Source organism: Leptonychotes weddellii, chromosome 9, assembly GCF_054177405.1.
Source record: "Leptonychotes weddellii isolate Sample4059 chromosome 9, ASM5417740v2, whole genome shotgun sequence".
Lineage (NCBI taxonomy): Eukaryota > Metazoa > Chordata > Mammalia > Carnivora > Phocidae > Leptonychotes > Leptonychotes weddellii.
Window position 1 is genome coordinate 121,413,205 of NC_138377.1, and position 24,844 is coordinate 121,438,048.

Genomic DNA, 24,844 nt, shown 5'->3' on the forward strand with positions numbered 1-24,844 from the left:
TGAGATCGAGCCCTGGGTCAGGCTTTGCGCTCAGCATGGAGTCTGCTTGAGTTTCTCTCACCCTCTCTCTTTGCCCTTCCCCCGTTCTCTTTCCCTCTCTCTCTCAAATAAATAAAGAAATCTTTAAAAATAAATAAATTAATAAAATATTAAAGTAGGCTCCACAACTAGTGTGGAGCCCAACTGGGGCTTGAACTCATAACCCTGAGATCAAGACCTGAGTTGAGATCAACAGTCGGTCGCTTAACTGACTGAGCCACCCAGGGGCCCCTGTTGTCCCTCTTTTTGATTCAAACTGTCCTCTTGGGTGTATGTGTAGTGGGATCTCATTGTGGTTCTCAGTTGCATTTCACTGATGACTAATTTTTTTAAGATTTTATTTATTTATTTGACAGAGAGAGAGATAGCGAGAGCAGGAACACAAGCAGGGGGAGTGGGAGAGCGAGAAGCAGGCTTCCTGCCGAGCAGAGAGCCCAGTGTGGGACTCGATCCCAGGACCCTGGGGTCATGACCTGAGCCGAAGGCAGACACTTAACGACTGAGCCACCCAGGCGCCCACTGATGACTAATTTTGAGCATCTTTTCCAGTGCCTGCTGGCTCTCTGTATGTCTACTTTAGAGAATGTCTATGCAAATTTTTGCCCATTTTTTAATTGAAATGTCAGGTAAAAATTGTCTTGTAATTGTTGAATTGCAAGAATTCTTTATATATTATAGATATTAGTCCCTCATCAGATATATGATTTGTAGATATTTTATCCAGTCTGTGGGTTGTCTTTTCACTTTGATAGTGCCCTTCAATACACAAAAAGTTTTTAATTTTGATGAAGTCCATTTTAAAGCAATTTATGAGGGCGCCTGGGTGGCTCAGTTGGTTAGGCAACTGCCTTCGGCTCGGGTCATGATCCTGGAGTCCCTGGATCGAGTCCCGCGTCGGGCTCCCTGCTCGGCAGGGAGTCTGCTTCTCCCTCTGGCCCTCCCCCCTCTCGTGTGCTCTCTCTCATTCTCTCTCTCTCAAATAAATAAATAAAAAAAAAAAAAATCTAAAGCAATTTATGAATTTTTGTCATTGCTTATGCTTTTGGTGTCATAGCTAAAAAACTACTACTTAGGGGCGCCTGGGTGGCTCAGTCGTTAAGCGTCTGCCTTCGGCTCAGGTCATGATCCCGGGGTCCTGGGATCGAGCCCCGCATCAGGCTCCCTGCTCCGTGGGAAGCCTACTTCTCCCTCTCCCACCTCCCCTGCTTATGTTCCCTCTCTAGCTGTGTCTCTCTCTGTCAAATAAATAAATAAAATCTTAAAAAACAAAACAAAAAAAACTACTACTTAATCCAATTTTAGAGTTTAAGCTTTTCCATTTCAGTCTTTGATCCATTTTGAGTTAACTTTTGTGCATTATTTTGTGTGAGATAGGAGCCCAATGTCATTCTGTTGTATGTGGCTATCCTGTTGTCCCAACTTCTTTCCTCATTGAGTTGTTGTGGCATCTTGGTCAAAAGTAAAATGACCATATGTTTTAAGGTGTTAATTATTTTTTAAATGTTAGGTAGAATTCAACATTAAAGCTATCTAGTCCTGAGTATTTCTTTGTGGGAAGTTTTTTGATAACTAATTCCATCCTTTACTTGTTATAGATTTATTTAGATTTTCAGTTTCCAGTGTTTGTGTCTTTCTAGGAATTTGTCTGTTTCCACTTTGCTGTTATACAGTTGTTCATAGCATTCCCTAATAGCCCTTTGAATTTCTGTGAGGTTGGTATCTATGATCCCTCTTTCATAGTTGTTTGGGTTTTCCCTCTTGGTCAGTCTAGTTAAAAGTTTGTCAGTTTAATGATCTTTTCAAAGAACCAACTTTTGGTTTCATTGATTTTTGTTTTGTTTTGTTTTTAATTCTTGATTTCATTGATTTCCTATGCAGTCTTTACCATTTCCTTCCTTCTACTTGCTTTGGTGTTAGTTTGATCTTTTTGAGCTTTTAAGGTTAACTTTAAGTTATTAATTTGAGATCTTTCTTTTTTAATACAGGCATTACAGGTACACATTCCCTTCTAATACTGCTTTAACTGTATCCTCTAAGTCTGGGTATGTTGTGTTTTCATTATCTCAAAATATTTTCTAATTTCCCTTGTGATTTCTTCTTTGACCCATTGGTTATTTAAGAGTATGTTGACCTCCGTGTATTTGTGAGTTTCCCAGATTTCCTGCTGTTGTTAATTTCTAATTTCATTCCATTGTGGTTGGAGAACAAACCTTGTATTTTAGTCTTATTTTTTGAGACTTATTTTATGCTCTACCATTTGTCCTGTTAGTGGAGAATGTTCTATGTATGCTCGAGAATAATGTGCATTCTCTTGCTGGGTGGAGTGCATTACTATTCATCTTTTGACCTATTTATTTTATAATTGAAAATTCCCTTTATTTTACCCATCCCTCACCTACCTCCCCTCAGGCAACCACCAGTTCTATGTATTTAAGAGTCTGAGGTTTTTTTTTGTTTGTTTTGTTTTTTAGATTCCACATGTAAGTGAAACCATATGGTATTTGTCTTTCTCTGACTTACCTCACTTAGCAAAATACCCTCTAGGACCATTCATGTTGTCACAGATATCAAGATCTCATTCTTTCTTATGACTGAGTAATATTCCATTGTATCTATACCACATCTTTATCCATCCATCTATCAGTGGACACTTGGGTTGCTTCCATATCTTGGCTATTGTAAAGCCACAGTAAACATAGGGGTACTTGTATCTTTTAGAATTAGCAGTTTCATTTTCTTTTTTTTTTTTTTTAAGATTTTATTTATCTATTTGACAGAGAGAGACACAGTGAGAGAGGGAACACAAGCAGGGGGAGCGGGAGAGGGAGAAGCAGGCTTCCCACGGAGCAAGGAGCCCGATGTGGGCCTCGATCCCAGGACCCCGGGATCATGACCTGAGCCGAAGGCAGACGCTTAACGACTGAGCCACCCAGGCGCCCCTAGCAGTTTCATTTTCTTTGGATAAATACCCAGTAGTGGAATTACTGGATCCTATGGTAATTCTATTTTTAAAATTTTTAAGGAACCTTCATACTGTTTTCCCCAGTGGTTGCATCAGCTTGTATTCCACCAACAGTGCACGAGGATACCCTTTTTTCCACATCATCGTCAACACTTGTTTCTTGTGTTGATGATTTTTTAGCCATTCTGACAGATGTGATACCTCATTGGTTGTTTTGATTTGAATTTCCCTGATGATGAGTGATGTTGAGCATCTTTTCATGTGTCTGTTGGCCATCTGGTTGTCTTTGGAGCAATGTCTGTTTTAGGTCTTCTGCCCATTTTTAATTGGATTAGTTTTTGGTGTTGACTTGCCTGAGTTCTTATTTTGGATAGTAACCCCTGACTGGATATATCATTTGCAAATATCTTCTCCCACTCAGTAGGTTGCCTTGTTGTTTTGTTGGTTTCCCTTGCTGTGCAGAAGCTTTTTATATTTTGGTGTAGTCCCAGTAGTTTGCTTTTGTTTCCCTTGCCTGAGGAGATATATTTAGAAAGAAGTTGCTAAGGCTGATGTCAAAGAAGTTACAGCCTGTGTTCTCTTCTAGGATTTTATGGTTTCAGGTCTCACATTTAGGTCTTTAATCCATTTTATTTTTGTGTATGGTGTAAGAAAGTGGTCCAGTTTCATTCTTTTGCATGGAGCTGTCCAGTTTTCCCAACACCATTTATTGAAGAGAAGACTGTCTTTGTGCCATTGCATATTCTTGCCGCCTTTGCTGTAGATTGACCATATAAGTGTGGCTTACTTCTGGGCTGTATATTCTGTTCCATCAATCTGTGAGTCTGTTTTTATGCCAGTACCGTAAGGTTTTGATTACTACAGCTTTGTAGTAGATCTTGAAATCTGGGATTGAGAAGATTGCTCTGGCTAATTGAGGTCTTTTGTGGTTTCATACAAATTTTAGTAGTAGTCTAGTTCTGTGAAAAATGCTTTTGGTATTTTGATAGAGATTGTATTGAATCTGTAGATTGCTTTGGGTGATATGGGCATTTTAACAATATTAAATCTTCCAATACATGAGCATGGTATATCTTTCCCTTTATTTGTGCCATCTTCTATTTTTTTATCAGTGTTTTATACTCATAATACAGGTCTTTCATCTCCTTGATTAAGTTTATTCCTAGGTATTTTATTCTTCTTGGTGTAATTGTAAATGGGATTGTTTTTCTTTTTTTTCTTTTTTTTAAACTTTTTTTTAAAGATTTTATTTATTTGAGAGAGTGAGCACGAGAGAGAGCCCACAAGCAGGGGCAGAAGGAGAGGGAAAAGCATACTCCCCGCTGGGCAGGGAGCCCAATGTGGGTCTTGATCCCAGGACCCTAGGATCATGACCTGAGCCAAAGGCAGATGCTTAACCAACTGAGCCACCCAAGCGTCCTTGTTTTCTTTTTCTTTCTGCTACTTCATTACTAGTGTGTAGAAATATAACAGATTTCTGTATATTAATTTCATATTCTGCAACTTTACTGAATTCACTTATCAGTTCTAGTAGCTTTTTGATGGAATCTTTAGGGTTTTCTATATTTGGTATTGTTTTATCTCCAAATACTTTTATTTATTCCTTACCAGTTTGGATGCCTTTTATGTCTTGTCTGATTGCTGCAGCTAGGCCTTTCAGCACTGTGTTGAATAAAAGTGGTTGAGAGTAGACACTCTTGTTCTTGATCTTGAGGAAAAGCTCTGATTTTCAGCATTGAGTATGATGTTAGCTGTGGGGTTTTTTCATCTATGGCCTTATTACGTTAAGGTATGTTCCCTTTAAACCTATTTTGTTGAGCGTTTTTATCATGAGTGGATGTTGTAGTTTGTCAAATGCTTTTTCTGTATCTATTGGGATGATCGTAATGGTTTGTATTTTCTCTTGTTTGTGTGAAGTATCACCTTGATTTGCAAATATTCAGTCACCCTTGCTTCTTTGGAATAAATCCTACTTGATTGTGGCGAATGATTTTTTAATGTATTGTTGGATTCAGTTTGCTAATATTTTGTTGAGGATTATTGCATCTGTGCTCATCAGAGATACTGGCCTATAGTTTTCTGTAGTGTCTTTGATTTTGGTATGAGGGTAGTACTGGCCTTGGTGAATGAATTTACAAGTTTTCTTCGTCTTTTATTTTTTGGAATAGTTTGAGAATTTGGTTTCTTTTAATAATTTTTTTAAAAGATTTTATTTATTTGTCAGAAAGAGCACGCAAGCAAGCATAAGCAGGGGGAGAAGCAGATTCCCTGCTGAGCAAGGAGGCCGATGTGGAACTTGATCCCAGGATGCTGGGATCGTGACCTGAGCCACCCAGGCGTCCCTCTTTTAATAATTTTTATCACTTTATTGATATTCTCATTTTGTTCATACATTGTTTTCCTGATTTCCTTCAGTTCTTCATGATTTTCTTGAGCTCATTGAGCATATTTAGAAAACTTGATTTTGATGTCCTTGACCAGTGACTTTTTTTTTTTTTTTTTTGGCATTTTGAGGGCATCAACTCTGTTTTCCAAACTTTTTGTAAAGCATTGTATTCCATTTTGTGTGGTCAGTGAAGTTTCTGTTCTGTTAGCTCTGTTAACCAGTGACCTGACAAAGATTTCCTTAAATGTCTGACTCCAAAAAGGGAAAAGCAAGAAGGTGTTCTTGTCCCTTTAAATCTTCCCAGGGTTAGGGTGCCTGGGTGGCTCAGTTGGTTAAACACCTGACTCTTGATTTCAGCTCAGGTCATGATCTCAGCGTTGTGAGATCGAGCCCTGAGTCGGCCTCTGTGCTCTATGTGAAGTCCACTTGAGTGTCTCTCTCTCCCTCTGCCCCTCCCCCCGCTTGCATGCATTCTCTCTCTCTCTCTCTCAAAATAAATAAAAATCTTAAAAATCTTGCCGGGGGTGCATTGAGGGAGAGCCGCTGCATCCACTGCATCCTGAGAGGTCCAAAACCAAGGCAAGTGTCTGCCCCATCCCCACAGGAGTCCACCACATTGACCAAAGCACACAACCCCAGGTTTGGAGGACTGAGTCCCCACTGTCTGTCTGCTCCCCATCAGACAGCCGCTCCCAGAAGGTGGGCCTCTCCCCACAGCTGCAGCGGGGCTGAGGAAAGGAGATCATACCTGTTCGTGCATGGCGTTCCCTTACCAAAAATCAGCATCTCCCTTTCCTGTAAAGCATTTCCCTTATTGTTGCAAGTGTCCAGTCGGGTTCCATAGTTCCAAAATACTTGATTCGGATCATTTTCCCCCCTAGCTTACTAGTTGTTTTTGGTGGAGAGACCAACTTTGAGAGCTTCTTATGGCACTATGTGTGTGTGTGTGTGTGTGTCCCGGCTTATGATTAATATCTTATAACAGCCTTATTCAGATTAATACCAGTTTAATTTCAGTAGTATTCTAAGACTTTGCTCCTGTAAATTCAGTTCTCTTTCCCACTCCTTCCTTTGTGCTATATTGTCATACACATTACATCTTTGTACATCGTATGCCCATCAACACCAATTTTTATTTTTATTTAATTATTTTTTTAAAAGTAGGCTCCATGACCTAATGTGGAGCCCCAACACGGGGCTCAAACTCAGGACCCTGAGATTGAGACTTGAGCCGGGATCAGGAGTCGGACACCTAACCTACCGAGCCACCCAGGCGCCCCCATTGACACCAATTTATAATTATCACTTTATCTTTTAACTCCTAGGAGAAGAAGAGTTACAAACACAAAATGCTTTTGTGCTGTACATTATTTATGTAGTTCCTTCACTGGTGCTCTTTAATTCTTCCCATGGATTCATTTCACCCTTGAGTGCCCGTTCAGCCTGAAGGACTCTCTCTAGTGGGACAGGTCTGCTACTTAAGAATTCTCTGTTTTGTTTTTTTGGGGGGAGTTTGTTTTTAATCTGGGAACATGCTAATTTCCTTTGTTTTAGAACAGTAATTTTGCTGGATATAGAATTCTTGGTTGAGTCTTTTTCTCTTTCAGCCCTTTGAATACATCATCACAGTGTCTTTTGGCCTTCCTTTCTGATGAGAAATCAGCTGTTATTCTTCTAGAGGATCCTTTGTACTTGATGAATTCCCTGATCTTTGGCTCCTTTCAAGATTCTCTCTTTGACTTCTTACAGTTTATGATTTGTGTAAGTGTGGATCTCTTTGACTTTATCCTTCTTGGGTTATTGAGGTTCTTGGATGTGTAATGTCTTTCATCAAAGTTGGGAAGTTTTCAGCCCATATTTCTTCAGATGTTCTTCATGCTTCTCTTTCCTCTCCTCCTGGGACTCCCCATATGTGGATGTTGCGCTTGACAGTGTCTCACAGATGTCTGAGACGGTTTCTCATCATCTTTTTTCTGTCCCTCAGTCTGGATAATATAAATTAATCCATCTTCAAATTTGTTGATTCTTCTCCTACCTCATATCTGTGGCTAAACCATTCTAATAAAATTTTTTTTATTAACATATAATGTATTATTTGTTTCACAATTCACAGTGCTCGCCATAGCACATACCCTCCCCAGTGTCCATCACCCAGCCACCCCATCCCTCCCACCCCCCACCACTCCAGCAACCCTCAGTTTATTTCCTGAGATTAAGAGTCTTTTATGGTTTGTCTCCCTCTCTGGTTTCATCTTGTTTCATTTTTCCCTCCCTTCCCCTATGATCCTCTGTCTTGTTTCTCAAATTCCTCATATCATGAGATCATATGATAATTATCTTTCTGATTGACTTATTTCACTTAGCATAATACCCTCTAGTTCCATCCACGTCATTGCCAATGGCAAGATTTCGTTTTTTTGATGGCTGCATAATAGTCCATTGTATATATATACCACATCTTCTTTATCCATTCATCTGTTGATGGACATCTTGGCTCTTTCCATAGTTTGGCTACTAATTTTTTCATTTTTCAGCTTTAGAATTTCTGTTTGGTTCTTTTTTGGGATCTCTGTCCCTTTGGGGCAAGTCCTCAGTTTCCTACTTCCCTTTGGTTCTTTGGATGGAAGTTTTTAGGTCTTTGGACATATTTCAAACAGCTAATTTAGAGTCTTGGTCTGACAAATCCAATGTTTGGAATTCCTCAGGGACTGCTTCTAATGACTGTTTTGTTGTTGGTTTTTTTTTTCTCTTTTCCTGCACCTGGGCCAAACTCTCTTGCTTCTTTGCATGTCTCATGTTTTATTGACAATTAGACATAATAAGGCAGTTCTGACAGACCTGTCCCCTTCCAGCCAGGGTTTGTTGTCATTATTAGTGCCACTGTTTGCTTGGTGACTTTCCTGAATTTAATTCTTTAAAGCCTGTATTCTGTCATTAGTGGCCACTGATGTCTACTCAGTTAGCTTAGATCCCGCTAATGATCGGACAGATTTCCTTAAATGCCTGGAACCAGTAGGTTTCTCAGCCTTTGCTGTGAGGGTCCTAGGTGCATTGGCTCATTTTCTTAGAAATGTAAGCTGCCTGGCTGAGTACTGAAGGCCTCAGGTTAGCCATGGGTGACAGCTTAGGCCTTAGAGGTTTCTTTTTTTTTTTTTTTTAAGATTTTATTTATTTGACAGAGAAAGACACAGTAAGAGAGGGAACACAAGCAGGGGGAGTGGGAGAGGGAGAAGCAGGCTTCCCGCCGAGCAGGGAGCCCAATGCGGGGCTCGATCCCAGGACCCCGGGATCATGACCTGAGCCGAAGGCAGACGCCTAACGACTGAGCCACCCAGGCGCCCCAGGCCTTAGCGGTTTCTCCCGGGCATGCACACACCCCTACCTTGCATGGAGTTTCAGATTCCTTTTTTTTTTTTTAAAGATTTTATTTATTTATCTGACAGAGACACAGCGAGAGAGGGAACACAAAGGGAGTGTCAGAGGGAGGGGGAGAAGCAGGCTTCCCGAGGAGCAGGGAGCCTGATGTGGGGCTCAATCCCAGGACCCTGGGATCATGACCTGAACTGAAGGCAGATGCTTAACCATCTGAGCCACCCAGTCGCCCCGGAGTTTCAGATTCCTAAGAGTATGTTGGAGGTTTGCAGAGGCTCCTGTAGACGTCTCCTTCCCCAGTGTTCCCTTTTAAACTTTTGCTTAGCGTATTATTTGCCCCAGCTGTTACCACTCCCTCTGGCAGCTGTGATGTTTACAATTGCTGCCGATTGGTTTCAGAAAGTGCTCCCTGGAAAGAGGTTGTTTGCCCTGGGTGAGTTCTGAGGTCAAACAGAGACCACCCTGGTGCATGGGGTTTTGCAGGAAGCTGCCGGACAGGTCAGATAATGACAGCTGGGAGTGGCGCTTTGGAGAAGGCTCAGTCCGGTTCGGCCCATTCACAGGCCCCTGGGCTGTTGGTTTGCACAGTGTTTGCAGACTGTTGGTTCTCAAGGCTACAGGGCTGGGGAGAAGGGTCAGGACCCAAGCAGGATAAAGTTCTGTGAAGCTCGCTGTTACTACATTCACTGTTTTTCTTGGATAAATACTCCATGGATTGTTATAAACTGGTTAATTTCCAGAGTTCTAAAACTGATTTTGCCTATTTTTGCCCAGTGTTCTCATTCCTTTTATGGAGGAGAGTTATTTCAGAGGTCCTTATGCCACATTCCTGCTGATATCCCTTCTCTTCCTAGTCACTTTTTTTTTTAAAGATTTTATTTATTTGACAGAGCACAAGCAGGGGGAGCGGCAGGCAGAGGGAGGGAGAGAAGCAGGCTCCCCGATGAGCACAGAGCCTGATGTGGGACTTGATCCCAGGACCCTGGGATCATGACCTGAGCCGAAGGCAGACGATCAACCAACTGAGCCACCCAGGCGTCCCACTTCCTGGTCACTTTTAACTGCCTTTAAACTAGTCCTCCCATGAGCAGCTGAGTTACATAATCTGCAGAAATTTATGCCAGCTGGCTGGATCGTATTAAATACCTTAAAGCTGCATGACATATCAGCATTTTTGTGTACTTTATTTCATTTAATTATAAATATAAGAACCACTGATGAGTGAATGTATAAGCTCTAATAAGTTTTTTATTTTTTTCAGGATTGCTTATTAGAGAATAATTTTACAATATTTTATGTTGGCTTATTATTTAGTCTCTAATGCTGATAAACTGTTGTATCATGTTAAATTGGGAATCCTATGGTTGGTTAGATGTTAGTCCAAAAACCATTAAGTGAAAACAAACAAAAACCACTCTGGCATGAGTAGTAAGCCATGCATAAGTTTAAACTGCCCTCTTTGGCTTGCTGCTACTTCTTGATAAGGTTAAATGAAATTTACGCCGTTTACATTTTAGGTTATCACAGACTGCTAACTAGGAGTGTGGCTGAGACTCCAGTACATAAGCAGGTGTCCAGAAGGCTTCTTCATAGACAAATCAAGGGCAGGTGAGTAACATCCTTATCTAGCTGCTTCCTGCACCCACACGGCCTTGCTAATGGTCTGTGGGCTGCTGTCCATCTCCAAAAGCCTCTTGTGACTCCCATCTTAACTGTCTGGTTTATAACCAAAAAGTGTTCAGCATTCTATAAATTCTACAAAGGCTAGAGAACCATACAAAATGTACTTTTTTGTCTCTCTTCTTACATTTGGCATAATTATTTTGAGATTTATCCATGGTGTTGCATGTGTCCATAGTTCATCTGTGTGTGTGTGTGTGTGCGTGCGTGCGTGTGCGCGCGCATGCTGAGAAGCATTCCATCAAATGAACATTCAGCATTTTTTAAAAACATTCATCATTGGATGGAGGGAGTTGTCATGGCTGCTGGGCAAGACTGGAAGTCTAGGATCTCAGCTTGGCCTGTGGGTGGGTGGGGCCAAAGTTTTCCATGGTAGTTAGTGTCTGGGAGTTTATCATGCTAGCTTGCCCCTTTCTTGGTTCTTTAGCCAGAGAGAACTGGCTTTCCTTAGAGCAGGTTTGTACCTGTTGATGTATTTGGGTTGTCCGTCCCCCCCAGCACCCTGTCTGGGATCTGTGAAGCAAAAAGGTAACTCCGGGAGCTCACTCTCCTGTCTCTCCTGGGGTCCTGAGGTCCCCAGCCAATCTGCCTCCTTTTGCCACCTTTTAGTCTGTATTTCATTTTCTATACAACGTCCAGGGTTTTTAGCTGCACTTCACAGGAACAAAAGGGAGCCTTGTCAGGGCTTCCTCTAGACATTACTCGTGTACAGATTTTACACGCTTGTATAAGAATCTGCAGGACAATTGCAAGAAGTGAGATTGATAGGTTTAGAAGGCATACATATTTCTAATTAATTTTTATGTTGTAAAACTGCTTTCTAAAAAAGCGTGCTGACCATTCTCCTCCGGCCAGTAAGGCGCATGAGCGTGTGTGCCCGCGCTGGTGTTCTCAGACCCGGGCTCTGCATCGCTTTGTGAGGCGAGAGGCGGTGCAGCTCTACTGTGCATTAAGTAGGAGCTAATAGTGACACTGAATAATCCTTATGCTTGTTGTTCCTTAAGGTCCTCTGATCCTGGTCCTGATATCGACATTGTGGAAGAGTCCCCAGAAAAAGGAGTACACGGTAGTGCCTACATTTGTTTTGCGTTGCACGCAGGGCTTAAACTCACGACTCTGAGATCAAGACCCGAGCTGAGAGCAAGAGTCAGATGCCTAACCGACTGAGCTACCCAGGAGCCCCTCTTCTGTGTTGCATTTTAACTAGTTTCTCTGAAAACCTTTCTGTACCTGTGTTCTCGCTCAGCATATCCTAAGATATTTTAGAGATGTGACAGCTCTGGGCCCACAGTATAGATCAGTAAATATTTATTAGTAAATGGTCTCTTACACAGAATTTACCAAAGGAATTTCTGGAGAAATCTTTTTACACAGTAGAAATGGGATTCAGGGTACAGGCTAACCACTGTGTAATACAAAATGCTGGGGCTTATTTTACAAGTGCATGTGGGGTCACCTGGCTGGCTCTGTCGGTAGAGTATGTGGCTCTTGATCTCGGGGTTGTGAATTTGAGCCCCACGTTGGGTGTAGAGATTACTTAGAAATAAAATCTTTTTTCTTTTTTAAATTTTATTTATTTATTTGAGAGAGAGAAAGCAAGGGCAAGGAGGAGAGGCAGAGGGAGAGGGCGAAGCAGACTCTCACTGAGCAGGGAGCCTGATGCGGGGCTCAGTCCCAGGACCCTGGGATCATGACCTGAGCCGAAGGCAGACGCTCAACCAACTGAGCCACCCAGGTGTCCCTAGAAATAAAATCTTAAAAAAAAAAAAAAAGTACTTGTGATTCAGGAGTTACCCCAAAAAACCTTTTTTAATGATTCAAGTAATTTATTGTAGAAATTCAGAAAATAGAAGCAAAATTTTAATAGTCGGTAATCCCACAATTCGGAAATACTGTTAAGATTTTAGTTTTAATAATACTCTTACCGGTGTCGTTTCTATACAAATGTATGTAACATAAACAAAACTACAATTTAAAAAAATTTTTTTTACAAAAGTCACACTATACAAACCTTTTTTTCCCCCCACCGTGGTTAAGAGGCTGGCAGTTTGAAACTTCTGAGGGTGACAGTCTAGTGGGTCAGTGGTTTTTTTGTACTCTGGGGCAATATATTATACCCTTTGTAGCTTTGTTACAACACTTCAGAAATCTCAAGTTAGTAATTTGTCAAATTTCCATCTTGTATGTGGTATTACGTAAATTTTACCATTTAATATGTGGGAAAATGTAAAAAGCTTGCATTTCTCCCTGGTTACTAACTGGGATTCTGGTTTTGCAGAAGTAAGCTTGAGACGAAGTCCTCGAATCAAGCAATTGTCAATCAGCAGGACAAATTCTGGTTCCTTCTATTCTGGGTCTCAGCCAAAGTCTCGAAGTGTACAAAGAGTTCACTCATTCCAGCAAGACAAGTCAGGTAACATGCTTGCTCACCTGCCTTCAGAAGTCTGGGTCTACTCGGCGGGAAGTGTTTTTGGGAAAAGTACAAAATTTGACATTTTCTTTCTTGACACTGGAGCAGTAGAATAGGTATGTCCTTTAGAGGTTCAGAGTGATGGACAATCCATGACCTTCATTAACAGTGTCCTCCCTTTGGATTCCTACAACTGGTCATCCACACTATCCTTAGAGGTAATTTATCCATTCAACAGGAATTACCCATTATTTCCACCTTGTGTTCATATTCTACACTCAAGCGTCCTAGGTAGAAGGTGATATCTGTTTGTCCTTCATGCTTTTATCCATCATTAGTCTGGATCCTCAGATACATGTTTTTGTATTTACAAATAGTTTTACTTGCCTAACATATATAAGGGCTATTAAAGTTAGTATGCGGGCTTATTAAAATCCAAGATGGCAGCAATAATTGTAGTTGCTGGCATAATTAGGTGGAATCCATCCCCACTCCCACTTGCTCTAAAAAATTGTACTCTTGTATAGACTGGCTGTTCTATTAGTATTGGGAGGGCAGGAGCTAAGAAAGACTCACTGTTTTTGACTTGCAGACCAGAGAGAAAATTCTTCAAACCCAAGTATTCGTTCTCCCAAGAGGCTGTTTTTTGGGGCATTGTCTGAGATGGTCAGTCCCTCAGAGAAGGGTTCAGCTCGAATTCAGAGGCCTTCAAGAAACCCACTGGGCTCTGAGATACCCACAGCTTACCAGGTATAACATTTCTATAATGTTTAAAACAGTGTGGTCTTGAGGGGAAAACAGAGACATGGCCCAGAAAACCCACTGAGTACATTAGGGATGAGAAAGCAGGTGATCTGTAGCTACTACTAGCTATTTGGGGGTGGTTGGGTTGATCCAGATGAATGATTATTGGGTATGTGGGGATGTAAGGCAGTAGTCTGGCTGAGGCCATTGTGGTGGGGAGAAAATAGAAATGATCTCCTCTGGTCTGTTGGTTTCATCCACCATTTTTATCAAACACTATATATCTTTCTGAAATGTGCAGGGATCAGTCCTCTGTTTCCCTTACATTGTCCACCCAATCTAGTCACCCATCTCAGAAAGTTGAGAGTCACTCTCGACTGCTCCCTCTTTCCAGACAGAGCCAATCAATCCTACCACTTTTATTTATAGACCACATTTGATACCCTTCCCTCTTCTCCATCCCCTGCAGTTCCTGCCTGCCTTCAATTCTGCCTAGAACATTTCAACTGCCTTTTCCCTCTCATGTCCATCCTGCTCCCAGAGGCTGGAGTGATCTTTCACACTGCATCACTTTGCTTAAAGCTCTATGACTCTTTGTTAAGCAGGGTTTTCTAGGTTTTCCTAAAATGGAACCCTGTTGTTAACAAATAATCTTTGCTTGGAAACCCAATAAACGGCTTCGAGGTTGGGGGAGGACACAAAGCTCTGGGGATGGGTTTGAAGACCACCGATCTCCAGGACCAGGGTCAGTCCTCCCAGATGGGCATGGGCCGCTGTGGGCTGGCTGTGGCCCTTGCCTCTCACCACCCCCTGCTTCATAGTCCACTTTCCCGGCCCTATCAGGCTGCACGCTGGCCTGCACACAGCTGCTGCTGCTATTTTAGGCAAAGGAAGAGTTCCTACTTCCCCGCTTTTGGCCTTCACCTGCCTACACCCCCTTCTTAAAGACCTGACTCCCTGTTCCGGTCCCCCTTTCCTGCTAGCTGGGTTAGACAGCCAGCCTGCTCTTGTGCTCCCACGTTGTCCCGTGCGTGGCCCCGTCAGCGCACTGGTGACACTGTTGTCCTCTGGCTGTGCCCCATTGAACGTGAAATGCCCATAGACCAGGATTCCCTTGAGATAATCAAATAGAAACGAAAGGTGTCTGATCTCCTTTATATGCTGGGTGCGTAACTGCCTTCTGCAGGAAGGGAGGGAGATCTGCGGCTGGGGAGCCTCCTTCCGGAGACGTTCTCTGTGCCGCTGCACCTTAGCTGTCTGGGTCTTCCGTACCGCACGTCCCGTCACCGGCACACACACTCACACAGGGCCCAGCACACAGTGGGGGCGTAGCAAGCGCGTGCTGAATGCAGGTGAACAGCAGAGGACGTGACCCCCGGAGGCCACGTTAGGCAGAGATCAGAAGGCGCTATCTCCTTGAAGAGAAGGGTAGCTGTGAGTGGTAGAGTGACACACCATTCAAGGCAAAGCCTGGTTTAGCTGCCGTATGCGTATTACGGAAATTTTTTGTCTTAGACCCAAGATTAGATTCAGTGTTTGATGCTAGGAAAAAACAGACAAGTGAAATCTGGGTCATGGAAGTGGAAACGTGTCGCTATTGGAAATCAGCTTACGGTCATTCCATTGGCCGCCCAGAAATCTCCCATCTGCCTTTCTCATTGCCTTAGAGAGGACTAAAATGCTCAATGGAGAATAGGGGTTATGATATTTAGGCACTGAAATAAGCATCTCTTTACAGACTCCTAAGAAGAGTAACCGGAAATCTCCAGGTTCTTCTAAAGCTACCCCAAGAAGGTTCCCTCGTACACCACAAACTCCACTGTGCACCCCGGAAAGGCAGCGGAAACCCCCTACAGAAGTGACTCCTGCCAAACAGGTCATTTTTAAGGAGTCCTTAAAAGACTCCTCACATACCTGGGATTCACCATCTCAACCCAAAGTCACTCCTTGGAAAGGACACTCCCTGGCAAAAGGAGGAACCTCTCCTCTTGAAAAGAAGATACCAAGAACTCCCAAAAGGCCAGGGGGCCAGCCACCTGGATTTCTGAATTCTACTTGGCCACCCTCAGTGACTTCCAGTCCCGAAAGCACCTCCTGCCCAGCAGGCCTGACCGGGAGTGAGGGTCTGATGCCCGTCGGGTCCACGCTGAGAACCCCTCCGAGAGCAGCAGCCTCAGCGGGGCGAAGAGAAACCCCTCCGGATCCAACGCACCCCCCTCCCCATGTTCCCGGGGCTTCTCAGGCAGAGGAGCTCACACACAAATGGAGGGATAAAGCTGCCTCAGTCCCCAAGACACCTTGGAGCACCAATCTGACTTCTGCCCCGCTTCTTTCTCCAAAAAAACCTTTGGCCTCTCCCTTAGGTGAAATTGCCAAGAGTCCATTTCGGGAATTTTCGATAGAATCTCCTCCCCCTGAAGAACTGGATTGGGAAGAGCCCCAGAAAGCACCCCCCGTAGCCTCGTCTCTCTCCTGGCCTGGTCCCTCCACGCCCCCCCGAATCCCGCAGATTGCCCAGTCTGAGCCCGTGCCCCCTCGGGCCCCTGCTAAAACTGGAAAAAGGCACAGAGAGACCTCGGACCTGGAAAGCAGCTCCCTGGAGGGCCAGCCGAGTACCTCGGCCGCTCCTAGGGTTGCTGCAGCTGGCAGCCCAGCCGCCCTCACAGACGCTGGAAAGGACCAGCCTTCCCCGGAAAGACACAGTCCCTCTGGGACCGGCTGCGGGAGTGACCGGCGTAGGTCCTCTCCTGTGCTGAGGGCGAGTGTCCCGGGCCACCTCGCTGTCCTGGACGAAGCGGAGCACCACGGCAGCGACGGCTCGCCAGGCCACGTCACGGCGGCGGAAGGTGAGGCGTCAAGGCCGGTGGTGGCGTGGGAGAAGCCTTCTCCGTCGGCCCCCGGGAGCCCACCATCCTCTCCTGCCCGCGGGCCCCGCTCTCCCCGGGCCTCGTCCTATGCCCTGCGCCGCACGGCCGACAGAAGGCAGCGCCAGGCGGCCACGCCGCTGGAGAAGCTGCAGGCTTCGACTCGGCTCTCTAAAGCCTCGGCCAGCCCCCAGACCTACGAGGTGGAGTTGGAGATGCAAGCTTCGGGCCTGCCCAAGCTTCGCATTAAAAAGATAGACACCAGTTGCCTGGCGGAAGCCGAGCCCCCGAGAAGGGAGGAGAGCTCCCTCCCTGGACTCAGCATGCCCGGGGCCAGCAAGTCCTCAGGGAAACCTGAAGCCACCTACGTGTCGCCCCCCTGCCTTCGTCCCTCGCACAGCACCCCCGGCAAGAGCGGGGGACAGACCTACATCTGCCAGTCCTGTACCCCCACCCGCTGTCCCTCTAGCACCCCCTCTCCGTTTCAGACAGACGGTGTTCCCTGGACCCCGTCTCCCAAACACAGTGGGAAGACCACCCCTGACACCATTCAGGACTGGCCGCGGAGGAAGAGGGCGGGGGGCGGCAGCTCTGCGGGGAGGGGCGACATCGGCCTGGACCTCCCTGCAGGCGTGTTCCTGCTCGAGCCGGAGCGAAGGGAGCGAGGAGGTCTTGACCTCGGCAGCAGCAGGACTCCCCTCCTGGGGGATTTTGAGCTTGAGGGGGTGTGCCAGCTGCCAGACCAGTCGCCTCCCAGGGACAGTGCACCCCAGGCTGAGGAAGCCTTCTCCTGGGGCCAGTTTGGGTGGGGTTCCAGGAAGAGGCTCCTTCCCACCAAGGAGGAAGCGGAGTGTCCAGCCAAGAGGGCGTGTGAGGAGCAGAGAGGAGACGCAGAGCTGCGCAGGAGCGAGGGGTGGTCTCCACGTGCCAGTGGGCGGCACGTCCCCTCCCCGGGGGCTGACGACGTGTTCGTGCCGGGTGAGTCCGCGGCCCTGGGGTGGCAGCTGGCAGTTCGTTTGGTGGGGGCGCCGCGGGGCCGTGCTCACCCTGGACCCTCCCGTAGGTTCCACGCCCCCGCCGGGCCCTGCGCCGTGGAGCTGCCTGTCGGCTAGCGGCCTGCAGGCTCTCACCCAGTCCCCGCTGCTGTTCCAGGGGAAGACGCCTTCCTCGCGGTGTCCTGAGGCCAGAGGTAATTTGTTGAGCGAAGGTCCTGGGGACTTAGGCGGACCAAACTTGGGTCCTTCGGGTGACTCCCCAGAGCTCGCTCAGGGTGGCCAGGCGGTGGGATGGCGGAGTCGGAGGGCGTGCCCGATCCGGGACAGCGGACTTTGTCCCTCCGGTGTCCTGTGCTCTTCCCAGAGAAACCACACTAGCACTCCCCTGTGCCATGAAGCAGTTTCTGGAAGCAGTGACAGAGGGGGACCTACCGTGTGGTGTAGTCACTGGTACCTGAGGAGCATGTGTCCGGCCCTCTCCCCCCGGGGGGGTTACACCCCTGCGCTTCCGTACACGCGTTAGGATTAGGGACTGGCTGCTGGGATCGGCCTTCAGGCTTGAGGGGTCCCTTTCCTCGACCCCACCCGGGAAAGGGACCGGCTTGCGGGTGCTCAGTGCACTGCGTTAGAAACATCTAGAACTGAAGGGGAATCCAGGAGGCCGGAGCCTCCGGTGATTCCCTTCCCCGAGACCAGGATATAAATCACGCAAAACAGCAGAATGCACAATCCAGCTGAGGGAATTCAGACCGCAGGACTTGGCTTTTCCAAACCGCCGCCAGCCCTGCGCTGACGTGAGGGTGGGGAGCCTGGGAAGAAGCGCAGCACGCGAACCGGCAGGCGCTGCCTGCATGGGGACCTCTGTCCCGTTCAAGCCCCTTCTCTCCTGTTCCGTCCTCACTTCCTGCATGCCCCCTCTGCCGCCTTCTAGATGAGGAGATGGAGGTGGTCCCCCCGACGGCCGAAGAATCTCCTTTCAGCCGAGCATTCTCCAGGAGACGCCCCATCAGCAGGACTTACACACGGAAGAAACTCCTGAGCTAGTTAGGCTGGCACTGGTAGGGGGACCTAAACCTCCACACACTACTGAGCCTGGCCAGAGCCACTGCCTTCCCAGGCCGGACGAAGTGCTCTGAGAGCAGTTTCCTCTGGACGTGTCAGGAATTCCAGGCTCCTGGCACAGAGGACTTCTGGCCCCAGAAACTCAGTTCATCTGAGCCAGGGCCTGACGAAGCTGTCCTACGTCACCCTGGAGGGCTCCCTGGAAACCAAGGAAGCTCAAAAGATAAGTCAGCCCGGTCCCCGTGGGCTTACAGGTACTGGGGGCCTGGTCCCAGTCCTCTACTGTGTCAGCCCTCCGATTCCCACAAGAGTCCCTTAGGGGGTTTAATCCCCCTCCGGGGGTGCCTTCCTCCCAGCCCTGCCCCTTGTTAGGGAGGTGGTGAGGCGGGTGCTCTGACTCAGCTGGGGAGGCAGACAAGGAATTGTAAGAGCAGGCTCCCCTTCGGCCCCCGCCTCTGAGAGACCAAGGCCAGTCCCAGTGGGAGAAAGGGCTCCTCAGGGGCCCCTCACAAAGCTGAAGGCTGCGGCCAACAGCAGAATCAATTTCTTACCTTCCCCGCGTCATAATAAAATCCTCTCGGGCTGCGTAGCATTCAGTGCCTTTCTGTTTAAACCTGGAGGCCTCACGTTGACTCACTCTGGCTGAGCTCTAGTGGTTCCTGGTTCTGCGTCTCCGAGTCAGCCCTGAAACCTGGCCCGGCCCTGACCTCACTGTGCTCGGGGAGATGCAGCTGTTTGGGGGGGTGGGCGTGCAGAGTGGCCTACTGGGAGCCTGAAAAGCTTGCAAGCCTGTCGTGTTCTCAGATGGAATTCTCTTATTTTGTAGATCAAACCAAGTCAGAACTCCTATTTCTCCCTTCAGAGAGTCTCATTTATTATAAAATGGTTTTACAAAATTCTAAAAATAGGCAAAACTTCCCCGTTCCCACCATAAACATAAGACCATTTAAAACCCAACCCTGTTGCCACTGAGTGTTCTGGGTCCAGCACTGGCTGAACCCCAGAACGCCGGGCACACACGCAGGCTTGAAACCAGAACTGCCTTTTGCAAACTCTCAAGCCAAAAGACGGCAAGGTGGTACCATAGCTCAAACGAAATGAGGAGCAGGAGAGCGCATATTTAAAAAAAATTGAGTCCCAATTCATTTGGGCTGTAGCCCGAATTTGTTGACTCCAATTGGGTAAAGATCGGGACCTGGATCTGCGGTGGGAAGTAAAGACTGTCCTTCCCAGAAGCGAAGGCACGCGGCTGGACCGTGCAGCAGGCTCGGAGGGTCCCCCCAGGACAGGCTCTGCCCGCGAGCCTACAGGGGGTTTTTCCTGACGTCAATCATCCCCGGGCTGGCTCTGCGCAGGTCCCGCCGGGCCTTGGCCAGGGGCCCGAAGTTCCAGGGCAGACCCACCTCACCTCCGGGTTGCACCCGCCCTGCCAGGGGCTCAGCGGCCTCCCGCAGCCGCGCCTCCTCGGCCGGGCCCTGCTCCTCACCGCACAGGCTTGAGCGTTTCCACGTCAGCGGGAGCGGGGCCCGGACCAAGTCCCGCACCTCGTCCCGGGCGCGGGGGGCGCCATCCGGGAGGGCCTGCTGCCAGAGAAGCTCGGGTGCGGCGGGGGGCTCCTCTTCGTTTCCCGGGGGTGGCCTGTTCTCCAGGCACAAGGTCTTCTTCTCCACACCTGTCACTGAAAGGGCTCTGTGGTCAGACATGGAGGCTTCCCAGCCCCCCCGCACCGTGGGCCACGTGTGAGCCGCCCCGGGAAGAGCTGGTTAGCGTGGTTCCTAAGCCTCCCCCACGGCCGAAGCCTGACACTGCAAAGCGGGGAACGCGGGGGGCTGGCTCGCTGGTTTGGGGGAGAATTACCCCTGCCCGGGCCGGCAGCGCTCCAACTACTGAGCTTCTGCTTCAGTTCCTGGTTCAGCCACATGTGGCGGCCCAGCTCCTTCTCCAGAGCTTGGATCCGGCTCTCATATTGCCTCTTGCTGTCTGCTAACCCCTCACCGAGGTGATCTGGAGGGGACAGACCCAGGGCCAGGCGTGAGGGGCCGCGGGCGGGGCGCGCGGCGGGGGCGGGGCAGGGCGGGGCGCTCACCCCGGCTCTGCTGGAGCAGCAGCTGCACGTTCTGCTCGTGCTCCTTCTGCTGCAGCGTCAGCTGGCGGTCGGTCTCCAGGCGCTGCCGCTCCAGCGCCGCCTCCAGCCAGCAGACCAGCCTCTGCTGCTCCTCCAGCTGCATCTCCAGCTCGGAGAAGGCAATCTGCTGCTGGTGCTGCTCCTCTCGGAGCGCCACGGCCTGTCCCAAACCCAGACACGCTCAGCGCCCCAGCTCGTCCCCGACCGGGGCAGCAGGGGCCCGGCAAACGTGCCACCACTGCCCCGCGGCCCATGTCACTGGGAAATCACCAGGGGGCCCTGCTGAGCCGAGACTGGGCCTCAGACTCCTCGACGGTGTGCTAGGCAGTGATTTCCCAGTGACGAGAGTACGCTCTCAAGACGAAGCTTCCGTCCTGTCCCTGCCTCGAGCGGTGGGATGTCACCGTGGGCAGGATTTCTCAGCCTTGGCGCTACGGACATTGCAGGCAGAGAATGTGGCGGGGGGGGGGGGGGGGGCTGTCCGGTGTGTTGTAGGAGGCCTAGCGGCGTCCCTGGTCTCCACCCCCGCTGCGGTGAGGACCAGAAGTGGCTCCAGACATGGCCACATGTCCCCTGGGGGCAAAACCCTCCTGTTGAGAACCACTGACCTGGGGACACCGAAGGGGCCAATCGATCAGGGGAAAGGGGTGGGGAGAGGACTGGGGCTTACTTTCACTAAGAAAGGTTTTTAAAAAGGAGAGTCTGGGGCAACCCTGGAGACTGGAGTTAGCCCCGATTCTGTCCCCGCACCTGGGGGGAAACAGGGCCTTCTCTGCAGCTGCCAAAAGGACCCCCACCCCCGGCAAGCGCCAGAAGGCGGCGGCCGGGGGCCTGGGAGCCACTGACCCACCTTGTCAAAATACTTGCAGAGTAGGGCTCTGGTCTCCGAGGACGAGAGGTAGCTGAGCTTGGCCATGAGGTTCATCTCACACTGGGACAGCAAGGAGGCCGAAGCCCGCAGCACCCGCTGGCGGCACGTGATGGCCTCGTTCTTGTACTCGATGGCCGCATCCAGGGCCTCGATGGCCTCGTCCAGCTGGAACAGCGTCCGTTCCTCCTGCGGGCCACGGGCATATGTGGACGGGGAGGCCCAGCTTCCCGCGCCCACTCCCGGAACGACAGCCCCGGGCAGACAGGGCCAGCCCTCGGCCATGAGGGAGACATCGTGTCCCCTCGTCCTGAGCAGGCAGTCAGCACGTCAGGAGCAGGGTCCCTGCCCGCTATGACAGGGGACAGGCAGTTTCCATCACAGACCCGACCCCAGGGGGAGGCCAGGGCTCTGAGAGGCTGCTTTCAGCAGCGCCTCTCCCGTGATCTATGGCAGGGAGCACAGAACACTCTATGCCAAAGGGAAGGCATGGCGGGACTGCCACAGAGGCCACGGAGGCCACGGAGGCCACGGAGGGTCTGCGGGGGTGAGGTGACTGCAACGAGGCTCTCCCTGCTGCTTGGGACTGGCCACGGGGTGCGGGGATGTGCTGCTGACACTCATTCCCACCTGGGGGGCCCAGGCGTGGGACACGCGGGCTGACACCGTGCAGGACGCGGGGGGGGGGGGCACCCAGGCTCCCCCTGGGCAAGAACCTCGAGGCCCCAGCCCGGGTGTCCCAACCACGGGGGCCAGAGCCCGCGGCAGGGCCAGGCCAGCATGTCCCTGGCCGCCAGCCCCTTCTCTGGGTCTCACGGGCGGGAAAAGCACATTCGGGAAGCAGCAGGGCTTACCTCGGGCGACAGCAGGCTGCCCCGCCTCAGCTTGCCGTCAATGTCCAGGCGCTGCTTCAGCAGTGAGTCCTTCTCCTGGCGCAGGGCGTCGATCTCCCCGCGCAGCCGCTGCTGGCTCTGGGCGCTGCCCTGCCGCAGCTGCCCGCTCTTCTCCGACAGCTCCTTCTCCAGGTGCTCCAGCCGGCTGGACACTCGCACGATGTCCTCGCTGAGGGCCTGGGGGCGGCACCGCCAGGGGTCAGGGAGGGAGCAGACCCCGCCCGCACAGGGCTGACGCCAAGGAGGCTGCGGGCCCTTCCCTCCAGAGGCCCCCTGGCGGGGCCCCCCTCCCGCATGCGGGGGGCCTCACCTGGCTGGACCGCAGGCGCTTGCTCTCCAGCCCCGTCTTCTCCTGCAGCAGGGCCTCCTTCTTGGCCAGGATGGCCTCCCGCTTGTGCAGCTCCTCCCCCAGCTCCTCCAGGGCCCGCCGCTGCTGCAGGACCTTCTCCATCTCCTGATCCAGCCACTTCTTCTGCTCCTCGATCTTCTAGCGGAGGGTGGGGGAGGCGGGGACGGAACTCAGCTCCTGCCCCGGGCCGAAGGGGCCGCCGCCCAGGGCTGGGGTGGGGCGGGGAGAAGGGCGGCCCGGGGGGGGGGGGGGCGCTCCCGGGGGCGCAGGCGCACCTGCTGCTGCTCCAGGCTGACCACAGAGCCGTTGCTGCCGCTGCGCCGCTTCCTCTGGAACGCTGCGATCTCCTCCGTCTTGATCTTCAGGATCTTCTGCTGCTGCTCGTGCCTCCGCTCCAGCTCCTGGGGATGCAGCAGGCGAGCGGCTCAGCGGCTCAGCGGCGGGGCCGCGGGGGCGCGCCGGCTCTCTCCAGGAGCTGCCCGGGCCGCCCGAAGCCCCTGTGGAGACGGGCTCGCCCCCCGAGCCTCGCGGTGCCCACGGCCCTGCTCCCTTCCAGGCCAAACACACCCGGGGAGGCCAAGCGACCGGCCTGGGCGGTCACACAGCCCCGGGGGGGGGGGGGGGGGCGGGGACCGAGATGCAGCCTGCTGCCCCTCCCCCCACGGCCATTCCCCTCCCCGGCGCCCGCGCCTCCCCCCACAAGCCCGACCTGGACCCGGTGCTGCCGCTTGTTCATCTCCGTCTCCAGGCGCCGCTTCTGCTCCGTCTCCTCGCGAAGCCGCCTCTGCAGCTGCCCCTGCTGCTGTCGCATGAGCTGCACGTGCCGCTCGAGCTCCCGCAGCCGCTTCTCGCTCTGGGCCGACAGCGACGCCAGCCGCTCCGTCGCCTGCTTCTTCTCCTTCAGCACCTGGACCGACACAGCCTCCGCTGGGACGCCGCCAGCATGCCTGACAGCCAACCAGCGGGGGCAGGGCCAAAGGACGGGGAGCGGACAGAGGGGCGGACAGAGGCGGACACAGAAGTCCAGGGGGTCATGGACCAATGACCTCAGAAGACTCGTGACGGAGGCCAGTCTGACAGTTACTACGTACCAGGCACCCAGCAAGTGCTCAGTATCAAGTGATCCCGACCTTCCTACAGAAAAACAGGGTTATCGCTATCCCCACTTTACAGATTAGGAAACTGAGGCACCGACAGGTCGGGAAACTTGACCAAGGACACACAGCTAGTAAACGGCAGGGCTGGGATTCACGCCCAGTCGGGTTGCAGAACCCACAGTCTCGATCATTCTACTGAAATGTCTCTCGGACGCCTGAACGGAGAAAAGGAAGGAATGAGGGATGGACAGCTGTAAAGATGGATGGATGGAAGGGTGGGTGGACAGACGGATGGATGGGATCATAAAAGGGTAAAAAAACAGGATGAACAGATAATGAATGCATGGATCAATAAAAGGCAATAGAAAGACAAATGGATGGATGGATGAACAGTGGGTCACATCAACTGTGACCAAATGTGTTGGGGAAGGTCATCGAAAGATGTGATCACTGGTTGACCCATGAGCGGGACCCGGATGATCAGAGGCGCCTGCCCCCCTCCCCCGTCCTCGGAATGTGGGTTCTGCTTGCCTTTCCCACTCCCAGAAGGGGCTCCAAGGACACGACCTTGAGACAGTGATGTGGAGCTGAGAACAGTGCATGGTTCCTAAGACTGAACCCAGTTAAGGCCTCTTGGTAAACTTTTAAGATGTAGCAGGTGGGCACAGGGCTCCGCCCAAGACAAGCTTTGTCAATAAATTCCCTTTGCTTATTAAACCTGCCACCTTCCGACCTGGAGTGGCTGCCTCTTTGGTCTCTCCCCACCCTCCACGTGTGGGGACCGATTTAAGATCACATCCGGGAAGCTCCCAAGGAGATTACCACTGAAGAAATGGGCCTCGGGGCAAAAGGCATCAGGGGAAATCCTAAGCAGGCCACCGACCTCTGTGTGCAGAGGGGCGGTCCCTAGCTCAGATGCTTATGGATGGCCGCGTGAGTATGGGGGCGCCCTGAAAATGCTGGCTCATTTAGGGGACTGTGGGCTGCGGCAAAGAAGC

General features: G+C 50.4%; 2 protein-coding genes across 5 annotated transcripts in view; one reads left to right on the plus strand and one right to left on the minus strand.

Annotated features, from left to right (window-relative positions):
• The window catches only part of TICRR (TOPBP1 interacting checkpoint and replication regulator), a 36,884-nt gene extending 17,699 nt beyond the window's left edge, over nt 1-19,185 (plus strand). Inside the window, exons 8-15 of the mRNA XM_081831889.1 lie at nt 9,243-9,300; nt 10,204-10,367; nt 11,444-11,505; nt 12,718-12,852; nt 13,442-13,599; nt 15,332-17,435; nt 17,521-17,646; nt 18,384-19,185. Coding sequence (XP_081688015.1) covers nt 9,243-9,300; nt 10,204-10,367; nt 11,444-11,505; nt 12,718-12,852; nt 13,442-13,599; nt 15,332-17,435; nt 17,521-17,646; nt 18,384-18,496 — 2,920 coding nt within the window. The 3' untranslated portion in view covers nt 18,497-19,185. The remainder of the gene's footprint in view (nt 1-9,242; nt 9,301-10,203; nt 10,368-11,443; nt 11,506-12,717; nt 12,853-13,441; nt 13,600-15,331; nt 17,436-17,520; nt 17,647-18,383) is intronic.
• A 173-nt stretch (nt 19,186-19,358) lies between these two features.
• Nucleotides 19,359-24,844, minus strand: part of KIF7 (kinesin family member 7) — a 22,110-nt gene continuing 16,624 nt past the window's right edge. For 3 of the 4 annotated variants that reach the window (XM_081831677.1, XM_081831675.1, XM_081831674.1), the window contains 8 exons: nt 23,459-23,656; nt 23,025-23,150; nt 22,711-22,887; nt 22,362-22,577; nt 21,490-21,696; nt 20,601-20,799; nt 20,372-20,518; nt 19,359-20,192 (listed from right to left, as the gene is read on the minus strand). In XM_081831677.1, coding sequence (XP_081687803.1) covers nt 19,819-20,192; nt 20,372-20,518; nt 20,601-20,799; nt 21,490-21,696; nt 22,362-22,577; nt 22,711-22,887; nt 23,025-23,150; nt 23,459-23,656 — 1,644 coding nt within the window. In that variant the 3' untranslated portion in view covers nt 19,359-19,818. The remainder of the gene's footprint in view (nt 20,193-20,371; nt 20,519-20,600; nt 20,800-21,489; nt 21,697-22,361; nt 22,578-22,710; nt 22,888-23,024; nt 23,151-23,458; nt 23,657-24,844) is intronic. The other variant, XM_081831676.1, reaches the window with a different exon arrangement.